This window comes from Rhipicephalus microplus, chromosome 5, assembly GCF_043290135.1.
Source record: "Rhipicephalus microplus isolate Deutch F79 chromosome 5, USDA_Rmic, whole genome shotgun sequence".
Taxonomy (NCBI): domain Eukaryota; kingdom Metazoa; phylum Arthropoda; class Arachnida; order Ixodida; family Ixodidae; genus Rhipicephalus; species Rhipicephalus microplus.
In genome coordinates this window covers 159132097-159146060 of record NC_134704.1, presented here as the reverse complement: position 1 = coordinate 159146060, position 13964 = coordinate 159132097, and the positions used below count along the sequence as shown (strand labels likewise).

The following is a 13964-nucleotide window of genomic DNA, read 5'->3' as shown; positions in this document are numbered from 1 at the left end:
CCACTGGCGGGTATGTACCACTAGTATGCGGGTATGTGCCACAGGTGATTGGTACTTCGTATCTACCCAGGAACGACGAGAACACACATGGGCAATTTTACCCGATATTGGTAGCGTTGACCGGACGAATGCAAAGCATAAATGTCGGAGCCCGAGCTGGAATTGAACCCCAGCCTTCTGAGTGGAAATGAAGCATTTCACCACAAATTTACGCCAGGTCTCAGAACTTTTTTTCCAATTGACGCCAATCCTCTTGAAACGTCAACAGTGTTTGCAGTGCTTCTTACCGAATTTTATGAACACTACATATGTACTCCTTTCATACACGCGTCACGTCGAGTTAACATCAATTGAGGCTAGTTACCATGCGCTGAAGTTCATTTATATAGCGGTGTATACGGCAAGCATCTGCACGAACATCAATTTTCATATCAGCTTCTGGTCTTGCTAATACGCGCGTTCTAGTGGCATCGTTGCGCAAGTGCAAACAACTGGTTATACAAACATATGCAACTCTTCAGCATCTGTCTGTGCGTGCAACATTCGTACATATATATAGCGTCATTTCATGACGTGTCGCTTGATAAAAAAAATTGCAACATGGTCGCCTTCCTTCCACATGCTTCGCATAACGTCGATTCCCAGGTACGTGGAATCTGCTGAATTTTTACGTTAGGGTTGTCTGGTAAATTTTCTGGAAATAATGAAAACTATTACTGAATAGGCCGCAATAGAAGTTCTAAGTAGCCGCAACGGCGCCTTAGAGTTGTCCTGAAATTTTCATTTTCAGAGTGTTTTAAATAGCCAGCTTGTGGCAATGTAGCCAACAACAGTCACCTTGCTCAACCTTAAACACTTCTGAAGACGTCGTTAGGGCAAAAATTCAAGTTCATGACGGAGTGTTTTGCAAATTTTCTAAGTGTTCCGAAAGGTAAATGCGACAGTTTTTATCTAGGTGCAACAATGCACCTTTGTAGTGCGCAATCATAAATTACTAACACCACTCCCCTAGTATTTATATATTATACTGTTTATTCGTACCAAAACTTAGGCCTTTCATTTCTCGAGAAGAACGAACAGCCCAACGTTCACGCGTTAAGCACTGACTCCCTAGTATGTTAGAAACGTATTGGTTTTTATGTCTGCTTACGGTGATAAAAACGTGAGGTACGCTGAACTGGGCTATTTCGAAGTAACCTTTCGCCGCACGTGATGAATACATAAGTCGGCAGGTCTTACAATCCTCTAACATCAGAAGGCGAAAGTCTGGCTAGTCACTAGTTTTGCCTGACCCAGGCACCTGATTTGCTGTGCGAAAACTGACTTACTGAGGGCTAAAATGGATGCTCACGCAACGATAGGGAACGCTCTGGCTTATTGGAGCACGCATCAGGACGCTTAGGCGTTTATGAAGCGTGACAAGTCAGTGTTTGAGGCTTGAGAAGCTTATAAAAGTTCACTGTGTATCAGGACGGAAATCTTTAATTTTGACTAGAATGTGGATCTTAATCTGCTAACCTCTTAGTTGGTTTTCCAAACACTGCTCAGTCACACCACTTTGATCAATGTCTGCTTCAGATATCTATATCTATGTCTGCATCAAGGCATACGTTCATGTAATTGCAATATCATTTAATAAGTATTTCTTCTGTGTTGGGTGATATAGTATTTTTTTTTCTTTCAACATTCTTTAGTGTTCAAAAGTGCCTCCGCTATTCACGTGTTGCAGATAGACCTAATGAATAAGGCATGTCTCATTTGTGGCTACAAAATTACCACTGGAGTTGTTCTACGATATTGTCCTCGCAGCTTTCTTCCAGCTTTCATTTTTCTCTGTGATTTCGCCGCTGTAATATGAGCACCAGAAGAAAGTCGGTGCCCTTGTCCTATTACCATGATTTGTGGTCTCTTCTGTTTATTCCGTGAAAAAATACTAGAAGGACCGAATAATTGTATCGGTGTTGTACATTTTTAGCGTTAAGTAGTTCATTTCAACTTGTTATTGTTCTGAATAAAGGTCATTTCAAAATTATCAGTAGCATTGACCTAGTGCCTGACATGGGCGTGTATCTGTCACAATTGTTGCTTCATTGCAGCTTTAATAACTTGGGGTAAGTGCCTGCAAATGTGGTGATAATGAACGAACCTCTTTAAAACTGCATACTTGCCATTGGGTTATACAACGGTATATATAATAATAGTAGCATAATAATTATAGCATCCACTGAAAAACTTAATATATTACGTTCCATTAACATCGCACTCGCAAGTTATCACAATATCAATACCACACCGCCAAGAGTTATTAGGGTATAACTGGCCAGAATGACCACTGACTCCAGAGTGGCTATGGCATTTCCAAGAAAATATTTGCAAGTGGACTTCTAGACACTTCTTTTCTAAACGTTTTTCAACAATAACAGCTCTGAAGCTCTTAATTCGCATTACTAATTTTCTACGTCACTAAAGTTTTAGGGCCTTCAAAACTAAAAAAAAGTTGTTTATTTACGAATGTTATTATCTCTCTCCGTTATCTCACTGCGTTGTTCATTCTGCTGGATAGCAAGCAAGAGCACAATAATGCTTGGGACAGCTTTCATAAAATTTGCATGTAAAATAAGCTGCCAATATGAATAAGGTTTTCATAAAGTCTTCCAACTAAGTTGAAATTGCTGCAACAAGTTTTTAATCCATACGGCAACCTGCCTATGTTGTGGCATATAATCACTAATATACACCGAACTCAAGCAACGGCATTAAACAGTTTTGTCGGCACCTGGCGGCCTCTGGCAACGTTGTGCATTCAGCAAAAAACTACACCTGGATACTTCTTGTCTAACTTGTTTATGAGTGATTGTAGTCTTTTTGCTGGCCGTGGTTGTTTGAGTTCCAATGTTTTGTAAAGATAAACTATTCCGATGAAGCGCTTGCAACTCGAGCACAGCTGCGCCAAGCGAAGATGCACTCTGCAAGCTTGAACTAATTTTATATGCTAGTCAAAACGTTCTGTCTTCACACCGATGGTGATAGAAAAAGAGCCCGCATAGCAGAGATCATTCGAAAAACTGGATTCTCAATAAGAGCGCGTAGGTTTGTTCTGCTGCCTTCATTCAAGGCATTGTAAAGCACAGTGCAGACTATATTGCACAAAAGGCGATACTCAGACCTTAGACTAGCACCGGGAACATGCATCGCTTACTGTCGTCTTTCACCCGTGGCAGACGAGTGTACTTATGCCTGAAATGGGTAGCGAAACCTGAAAGCTGACACAGTAAATCAATCACAAAGGTGTCTCACGTATATTTCGAGCGACATCAATGATGTGTACTGTTCGAAACAACATTAAACACAAAAAAGCCGCGCTCAACATGAATCACCACACATGGTATACGAAGCGATTTGTACGTTTTGTTGCCGTTGCATCTGATTTTTTGAAAGCAATGACGGCGAGTAGGCTCTCATCTGTGCAAGCAAATAACAGATCCCCTGGCTTCCTGCCGCGAATAAACAACGCCAGTTTATTCTGGCTAATTTATATATTAGTGTAAACATGGAGGGTAGGTTTAGGTCAGCTCACCTTGCACGGTAGATTCATGAATAGCTTACTGGCCAGTAAACCATAAAAAAGTCACAGTATCGCCGAAATAGCAAAGCATTGAATGCGATATCAACATATTCGAATGTCTTACGAAACAAGCCTAACATTTTTAGGGGCAATAATATTTGTAGTAATTATAGTTGCGAAGCAACCAAGCTTCCTGCGGCGCTAACAGTCGGAATGTTAACATGCGTATTTGAATGGAAATGAAATTCTAACAGGCATATATGAATCAATCGAGATAGACTGATCGTAACATTAGTCTATTTCCGCTGTCACATATCACGCATGCTATTTCCAAAACTGCTGTTCGCTGCCTTTTGCGAATTTCTACGTTTTCAAATAGTCGCAATACGGTCACTACATTTGTTCAAAGCTGTACTAATTGATATTTTTGCGTGGTTTCGAAATATTTCTCTTCTGTGTGAGGCAAAACGAAGCACAGTTTCATTTTGATTGGTGCTCCTGCATGTCTGGCTTAATGACTGTTTCTTTTTTTCACAAAGGTAATATATCAATGAAGTGTCAGACTGTACGAATAGATCAGAAGCATGCTATGATTTTTAGAAAAAAAAAGAGGCAGTGGAGTTCGCCTTACTCTTTCAGACGCCGTCTTCGCATTGCCGTTTGTGAGAATGATAAGCTCAAATCGATGATCATGTAACCATGTCTGCAGACGTGGGCGGTAGTGGCTCCTACACGTGACCCGCCTGGTGCTCACCCAATGCGCAGCTATTCCGAAGCGCCCCTGCAAAAGGGTGTTCTACTGCAATATACAAAGGATACATGACGCGTGGTGCGAGCATAGCTGTCATCCGTTATTATTTGTGAAATCCCGCTGAAGAATAAAGAAGACCACCACAGGCCTAATAAATTACAATGCAGCTCTCGGTCGGCTACAATAAAGCTCGAGCACTTCGTGTCAGCTACGTCTCTCCGCAGGTATTGTTACAAAAAGACGCATTTGTTTTGGCAATCAAAGTATCAACGCGTGCGTGTTTTTATTTCGGCGATTTTGTGTCGAATAACGATGTTACAAAGACGAACATTTCCACACAACAATTTTCACGTCTAATATAACTTGGAACCATTGAATGTCATCATAATTAGTCGAGCTGAGCAAAATTGATATCAAGCCACCTAAAAAGTCAGATTTGGATAAAACATTATGTTGTCACGTTTCGCCAAACACCACCAAACCATTTTAGAGTGTTGCTAAATAGTAATATATCTGGTTTTAGGCGTACTTGGCTCGCATGATCCCACACACCGTGCAAATCGATGTTATGCGAAGGAGTCGGGGAGGAAGCATAAAGAGCGTTTATTGGGACCTAGCTAAATCAAGAGATTGATGTTATAAAAACACGTTCGCTATAGCATGTTTGTCATGCATGTATGTATCGACATTCTTGGATAAATGAAAGGCATGTTGCGGTATAGACAATATATGACCTGGGACTATTATTCTCTCACATTTGATGCCGTAGGAATTTAGCAGTACATCACAATGGATTAACGACCGCGGCACAAGGAAGACATTTTCGTATTTATTATTAGGTACATGACACACACGTTGTTTTTTTTCATTCTACAAATGGTGATGTGATGAATGTTCCTCACGTCCTCACGTCACTTCTTAAAAATTTATATATATAACTAATAATTGAAATGAAAGTGGCGCTGCAATGCGCGTCCAGTGTCCGTATATTTGTTTTCGCAATGAAAAAATGCAACGCATTCATTTGTTTTCATACCTATAAAGTAAATAAAGGTATGATGGTGATTGAACATTTACTACTATGATAATTGGCGCAGGCGTTAGTTACACTCCAATAGGTCGGGCGTTATTATTTTCGCAACCTGTTTTTTGCGAACGTAACTTTACAATGAATTAGTGTTTGTTTTGCGTTAAGCCACGTTTCAGATAGTCTCCATGAGAATAAAAATTGTTATGAGTGCAATTTTATTGAGCGCAATTTAAGAATTGAGAAATTCACAATAACATGACGTTTCATTGAAGGCATTTCGATATTCTGTTTAGCGCACAGTTTGATATCCACCACACAGCGGATGTGAAAATGAGCTCTCTGCTTGCAACCAAAGTAGTTTCCAATGAGTGCGCCCATTTTAGAAGTGGAGCATTTTATGGTTGAGCTCAATTCATTGTTCGGCGTGATCATCCTTACTGCCCATGTACGAAGCCGCGATGAGCACCTGTGTCAACGGCAGCGCCAGTGTAAGCGTCAGCGCCCGCTGTTTCACATCTACAAATGGTTCTCTTTAGCGAGAAAGGTGGTAAGTTTATTGATGGATTGATTAATCGATTGATTCATATGTGGGGTGTAACGTCTCAAAGCAACCATAAGATTATTAAAAACATAGTAGTGGAGGGCTCCAGAAATTTCGACCACCTGGGGTACTTTAAAGTGCACACAAATCTGAGCACATGGGCCCACAGCGTTTCGGCCTCCATCGAAAATGCAACCACCACAGCCGAGATTTTATCCAGCGCCCAGCGGGCAGCCGAGTACCTTTGCCACTAGACCACTGCGGCTGACCATGATGTAAGCTTAAGTCGTCTTTCTCCACCGTTCAGAGGCAGCACTATAAGAATGGGCCCCTGTAAGTATAGAATACCGCAAACGTCAGACAGGTTGAATAACTTACGCGTCTGTTATTTCAAGAAATGGGATATTTGCGAGCCACACCGTTAGAGAAAAACCTGTCCATGTGGGGTGATTGCACTTGACCCTAGAGCACTCGTAGTTGACGCTAGATGAACATGAAATTTAGATAGAGAAATATGACTGTTAATAGAAATATAAATGACAAACCTCACGGTCCTTACGCGTGTTTTCCTAGAGATCTTGATAGTGTTTACACGCTGTCGGTTTCCGGTGCTGGCTTTATTTTAGCACAGCTGTCAGGGGAAGCGGCGCTGGAAGCATAGCTGAGGGCAGCCGGTCTACATTAGGTATTATATGTAAGTGTATATGCCTGTCGTAATAATTATGTCCACATTGGTGTTTTTTTGTAAATACTCAGGTTTTGCGTGCGATCAAAACATGTCCCCAGAGGAGCAGACATGGCTGTTGCAGGCGCTGGAAAAGCTGAGACTCAACATCAGTGGGGCATCAAATGTGGCGGCAGAGACTTTAAAATTTTCTGCCGTGGATTTGAACGCGGTAGACATCCTGCGGTCGTCAAAGAAATGTGAGTACCGCACCCTGCACATTTCCTTTCAATACATCATTCTTGATGGCCATGTAGTACAAAACAACTATGGTCATTGAGCGAAATCGTAAACATCTTGCTGCACGTTCACCTCCGAACACGATACAGTTACATACGTCTTTCACTGCTGCATATTGTGTCAAAGCTTTCAGCGGTCATCGTGAAAGGTATCGCAGAAGTAATATCTGTTTCTGGCACAGTTTTTACGAATACGTCCACTCAAACACTTCGCTCTACGTACGAAAGTGTTTTTTTCTCATCTTATAAAGTACTATCGGCTACAACATAGCACAACATTCACTTTTTTAACTATGGGCTTTGCTATTTGATACCACAAGTGTACATATCAAAACTTTCTTGGTGTTAATACAATTAAAGAGGTGAAGTATTTGCCGGTTAGTGGCGTGCTATTTGCAGCTGGCCTCTTGGGCTGGTCAGTGTGGCATTTCAAACACAGTGCATTGTGAATCGCGAAATTTCCAAGCATTAGTGCAGACATGCGAAAACAATATAATGTACACATATACACACTTATATATAAGGAATAGGAACGTTGCGGTACGACGTGGCATAATAAGGTATGTGTTGCGAATGGCTGCAGCAGCGCCACAAACTGGAACACTACTTGTTTCGCGGTCCTAATCAGTGCAGCACATGTTTTTTTTTCTTCAATTTCGTCAGGCCGCGTTTTACATTGTAGTGGAACATAATAAAAAGCGCATTTATGCATCAATGTGCAAGACTTGATATTTTGATAAAGCTGCAAAATGGCACTGACGCTCCTACGTTCTGATTCTGCGACAGGTACAGTTTTAAATTCAGGCGTCGTAAAGGATACTGTCTTCAACATATGAATGCTCGTAAAAATAGTTATTTATGTGCAGCCTAAATTCGAAAGTCACTTAGTGACGCATACGAATGCTCGCACAGTGTCCGTGTTTTGTTTCTAATCTCTGTTTTGCGTCCACATTAAGGAGGAACCGTGCAACAGCTAATTTCTGGGTGCTGTTTGGATCCATGTTCCTCGAAAATAGTTCACTGAATACATATATATGCACACAAACAACAGCATAAATGTCAATTCTAAGATGCAGCTACGCCATAGATGCGACAGCCGCTGTGAACCTGATGATGGCGGGACCTAGATAGTGATGCCATCGGGAAGTTTTGGCAACCAAGTTAACTGACTTAGGGCAGATGGCTTTTCTCAAGATTTGCGCTCAGTCATGCGAATCCACTTCTTAATCATTTAAAGCAGGTAGTAATTGCGAAAAACACAAGTCAGGACAAACTAATCCAAAAGTTTTGTCATACCTTATGCGCACAATGTTTTGCAGTGGTTAAAAAGAATCCTTTAAAAAAACAAGAGTGATGGTTATTTTCACGGCAAAAAACAAGCTAGGTTTGCTTCGCAAAATAATACAATTTAATGCAAAAGGGCGATATAATGCAAGCTTATTCTGACTGTTCCTACTTTCTTTATAAAAGTTCTATGACAGCGAGTTTCCTGTCGTCTTTCGACGCCTACTCTACGTCGAAAGGCAAATAGCTTTGGAAGCTAAAGTTGCATAAAAATTGAATTATTAGCAGATACTCGGCGTATATAATGAAAAATATTCCAGTGAATTTCAACAGCGATATCGCGATAGAAATGGTGGAGCACGCAGGAAACTCGGCTACTCATTACTTTTAAGTGGTAGCTTTGCGTGATGAAAATGTGATGAACATTGAATCAAGGCGTGTCACTGCAGCATCTTGTCGTGGGAACGGCATGAACACAAGACCAGTTGATATACTTGTGACCATGACTGCCCAATTCTAAAAATTCTAAAATAAGCTCCTTGCGGAAGCAGATGTGGACTAAAGGAAAACCATGGGTATCAAAAACGTTTTCCCATACAGCGCTTACTGTAGAATTGTGTCACGCTGTACCTATTATTGCATGGCAATGTTCAATATAGGTAAAATTACTTGTGCGCCTTTCTGTATGCCATGAATGAGCACTAATAATGCACACGCTTCTCTATTACATCACGTATGCAAATTTCTGCTATGGGCTCAGTGTGCGGACTTTTGGAGCAAGGCGTGCTGGCTGTACTGGCACCACTGCAACGAGAAACGTCTTCTCTAGTACGCACCGCTTGCTTCCGGCACAGGATAACACACTTCTACTCTCACCGTGATGATGACAAGCAATGGCGAATCGCTCCCGACTCGGTGTCAATCACGCTCTCACCGTCTCCTGTGGAACTCAGCAGGGCTCTTCAGGATCTTGTTGAAGCTCAGCGATGGACCCACTTCACCCTAATCTACGAAAGACCAGAAGGTAACGTGTGAAAGTTGCTTCACTTAGACTTTGATCAAAGTGTACGATTATTCCAGGTTGTGACACTTGATCGGCGTATACTACGCGGTAAAAAACACGGACGGGAGAAAGACAAGGACAAGCGCACACTTTGAAGCAACTTAAAGATACATTTCAACTGGTGTCATAGTAAATATTGAGACATCTCTAATAATACTAGAACATTAATACGATAATATATATTACAATAGTTACCTAGGATTACCAGGACTGTAGCAGAATAGTGTGGTTACCAAAAGTGCGCGAAACATAGGCAACAATAGCAGAACAATAGTAAGCTAGGAAAAAGTGTGTGGTTACTAAATTTAGGTACTAGCAGCATAAATAGTAGAACACTACTACTATATACCAATAGTTATCATAGATACAATGGGCTATAGCACAATATTGTGGTTACTAAAAGTAGATAAATATATACTTTATGTTAAAAAATAGGTACCACAAGAAGTGATGGGGAAGATAGTGAATGAACGAAGGAATGAATGAAGTTATTTAAGAAAAAGTCCCGCGTTTTCATTTCGGTGAGGCACGGGTAAGAAGAGATCGGGTTGACTGAGGTTGCGGCTCAAATACAAATTATTTCATGCAGTGAAAAATGCTTCCATTCTTTGAGAGATGCTGAAGACCCATTAAAAATCAACCCACAGATTAAGGAATGAGCCGAATGAAAGCAAACTTAGCGAGAATAAAATAATGTGAACAAATACAAGGCACAGTGTGTGTGACTATTTTGTATATTCAAGCTAAACAAGTCAAGTCACTTACGTGAAATCAGCTGATAGTTCTGCGCTTTGTTTCTCTTCCATTCGCTCACTAGTATGCATAATGGGCAAAACGTACAAATAATGTCCTTTATGTTTTGCTTAGCTTCGTTGGAGGTTGGTTTTATTAGCCTTTGTCTAAGATACGATGAGGTGAGCCCTCAATCAAGCCTCTTTTTTGTCCTTTATTGTTGAGTACTGTAAATGAAAAGTAGTAAAAGATGTCAAATTGGCACATTAGAAATCATCCGTTCAAGTTGCAAGCACTTATGCAGTAAGGACGTAAGCGTTTTCTTCGCTCGTCGAAGAGCATGTAGCCGAACATATTTACTTATGGAGCAGCACTTCTCACAAAAGCACATCACGTTAGATACCTCACAATAAAGCAATATTAGGCTTTTCAAGTAAACAAAAGTGACTGCGTGATACCAATGGCAAAGGAGTTATTTAGTCAAGCCCTAATTTCATTGAAGATGACAGCGATAGGACGACATTAGATATTAGATGAGCCGAGGTTCAGAAACGAGGAATTGCGGAGTGAACAGGGTGTGTATTAAGCATATGTTTTCTGTGTTGTTACAAGATGTGACAAACGTGAGGGAATGCTTCATTGAGGCGATGAAGACGAAAACTGTATTATCTCTCGCGCTGTTGTTGTTCATGTGCTGCCATCTCGGCTGAAGGACTCCCTATGGACACTTGCATTCAGACTTGCATTCAGAAAACTTCCAGTCGGACAGACGAAGGAATCAACTGGCGTAAGCAATGACGCGATTGCGTCCTCGTTGCCACTGGGCGAGAATTGCACCAACGCCATATCCGCTGGCGTGGGTGCGAATTTCATCCAGTGCTATTGGGACGAAATGGGCTAAAATGGGTGGGGAGTTGAGCAAAGCAGTAAGTTTGCAAAATTCTTCAGCTTTTTGGGGACCCCAAGAGAACAGCATATCCTTCCTCAGCAGTTCTGTCTAAAGGCGAGCGATGTTAGCGAAGTTCTTGACAAAACTTCGAAAGTAAAAAGAAATGCCGACAAAGCTGCGTACATCTGTCGTGGAACGTGGTACGGGAAAATCTTTGAGGACCCGAATTTGTCAGAATCAGGTTGCGTGCCTTGAGTACTGAAAAAGTGGTCGAGCACAATGATTTCTCGTTTGACAAATGGCGCTTGGAAGAGCTGAGCTGGAGCCCTGCGCTGCTCAAAACTTCAAGAACATCTGACAGGCGGCCAAGGTGGCTTTCAGAAGACGTTGAGAATAAGATGACGTCATCAAGGTAACAAAGGTACGTGGACCATTTGTACCAACGAAGCAGAGAGTCCATCAACCTTTCAAACGTAGCTGGAGCATCCCATAAACCAAATAGCATTACTTTAAACTGAAAAAACTCCGTCCAGCGTCACAAATGCTGTTTTTTCACGGTCTTGGTCATCGACAGAAATCTAGCAGTATCCCGACCTCAAGTCGAAATAGAAGTAGGCAGACCCGTGTAGGCAGTCGAGGGCACCTTCAATCATTTGCAAAAGGCAGCCGTCTTTTCGCGTGACCTCGTTTAAGTGACGGTAGTCAACGCAGAAGTGCCAGCTGTCATACTTCTTTTTTACAAGCCCGATTGGTAATGACCATGGACTACAGGACTGCTCAATGACATCTTTCGTGGGCATTTTGTCAAATTCATGCGGTATTATCTGTCTTTCGGCATGAGACACGTAATAAGGGCGTCGTAGGATTGGTATGGAGTCACCGGCGTTAATGTTGCGAATGACCACCTACGTCTCACTTAAGGAGCGGTCGTCAAAGTCGAATATGTCCCGGAAGGATTTCAAGATACGCCATATATCAGCTCTCTGTGCTAAATCGAGGTCAGATGCGATGATCTTGCCAATGTAGTCATCAGCTAAGCTCTGTGACAAAGATGGGACAGGCGAAAATGGAGTGTCGGAAGTTAACGCAAAAGCAGTATGTCCGGCGAGAAGAGACACGTTGGCTAGAGCCATGCCATTCGGTATAACTTTCCCACACCAGGGGAAGTTCAGTATAGATAGAGATATTCAATTCATCGCGACCGTTAGAACCACGCGAAGAACAGCAACATTTCGAGTCATCAAAACGTCAATGATTGCAGCCAACATGTAGTCGACGTCGGGAATAGAAGGGCTCGAGCTGAAGGTCAAATACGTAACCGCTTGAGCCGCAAGGCAATCGTACTAAACGAACACAAACGTGGTTGAGGTGCTACTGGAGCGTCTTGATAACATAGCAGATTGAGCTCAAAAATCCGCTTCTACAGTCAATAAGAGCAGATTGGGTGGATAAAAAATCGCATCATATCCACGGAGTAAATGATGATGAGCGGGGCGAAGCGTCCTTCAGCTCGTCCGAGCTACCGTCTGTCCGTTCGTTCTTGCTTCTGTCCATTCGTGCGTCAATCCAAGCGTCCGTTCATGAGTCCGTCCATTCGTCTGTCTGTCCGTGCGTGCGTCTATCCGTCCGTACGTCCATCCATCTATCCGTCCATCTGCTAGTCTGTCTGTCCGTCCGTCCATGCGTGCGTTCATGCATCCATCTAGTGAACACCAAGTACCACCTTCTCCCATCTCGCAAACCTTGTGGTGCATACCCGCTCTAGAGCGGGTATGTGCCATTGGTGGCTACATACATACATACATACATACATACATACATACATACATACATACATACATACATACATACATACATACATACATACATACATACATACATACATACATACTGTAACGAGGGCAGTGGGCATGGAGCTAGAGTATAGAAAAGGAAGAAGACTTGTGATCGCTGTGATACATACATACATACATACATATATACATACATACATACATACATACATACATACATACATACATACGGAGGAGCGACAGACTTAAGCCATAAGGAGCTTCGACCCTAAAAGTTTATTCCGAGGATGAGGTCGTGGCAGCACTTTTCGAGCACGGTAAGTAGTACAGTGGTGACGCGGTCAGAAACACTAATACGAGCAGAGCACATCCCAACCACGGTAAATGTTTCACCGTCGGCAACCTGGACGAGTGGCATCATGAGCGGCGTTAAAACTTTTTTTTAGACGGCGGTGGAGCTCCGAGTTCATCACTGATATGTGGGCGCCTGTGTCCACAAGAGCAACAACAAGAGCGTCTTCCACTCTAACGTCTATAAGGTTGCGTCTAGTCTGCAGTTTGGTCACAGGATTTAGCGGGCGGATCGTCGATGCACGATCACCTTCGGGAGCTGCATCGTCTAGTTTTCCCAAGACTGGCGGAAAGTCGGCGATGCATGAGGGCAGAACTGGGGCGCGCGAGACAATGGGCGACGAGATAGTGGTGAGAGGGGCCGGTCACCATACGGTGAGGCTGACTGACGACAAGGCATGGGAGAAGCGTCATCACTGGTGGTCTCAGGTAACTCATGGCGAGGTTGGAATTGATCATTCGTTGCCTATGGGTGATAAACCGATAATATTCCTGACGCCAATACCACCTGCTGTTACAATATCGGCCCACGTGACCAATACGACGAAACAAATAGGCCGGTCGTCGGAGTGGAAACAAATGGGCCGGTCGTCAGCCATCTTCCATACGGTGGGACTGCGAAGAAGCGTCGGCCTTTTGCGGACGAAAGTGGTGGCCCACAGTCAATCGGTCTTGAGGAACGATGGTGCACACAGAGACTAGGCCAATTGTCGAGAGCTCTTGAACTACAATGGCATGCACTAGTAGTACCACTTGCGAGCCGGCATCACAGAAATGAGAAGTAGTGGAAGCAGGAAAGGTACCTTTGAGTTCACGTCACCCTATCTTTGTCACGTGCTCCGCAGTCAATGGGTGTCTGGGGCAGATGGCCTCTTCGCAAGACGACGCTGCTGCCGTGTGAGGAACTCGGGGAGAATCGATAGACAATGCGTCGGTTTTCGGCGGTTTCGAAACACTGGAACACACGGACGACGGTATCTAGCGTGTCACAGCCCTTGTAGA

At 42.8% G+C, this 13964-nt stretch overlaps 1 protein-coding gene across 5 annotated transcripts in view; it reads left to right on the top strand.

Annotated features, from left to right (window-relative positions):
• LOC119173660 (glutamate receptor ionotropic, kainate 3) overlaps window positions 1-13964 on the top strand; it is a 149841-nt gene that overhangs the window by 68262 nt on the left and 67615 nt on the right. For 2 of the 5 annotated variants that reach the window (XM_075896130.1, XM_075896129.1), the window contains exons 3-4: window positions 6644-6811; window positions 8895-9158. In XM_075896130.1, the coding sequence (XP_075752245.1) occupies window positions 6644-6811; window positions 8895-9158 (432 nt within the window). Of the gene's footprint in view, window positions 1-5799; window positions 5894-6643; window positions 6812-8894; window positions 9159-13964 lie in introns of all 5 variants that reach the window. The other 3 variants (XM_075896131.1, XM_075896133.1, XM_075896132.1) reach the window with 3 other exon arrangements.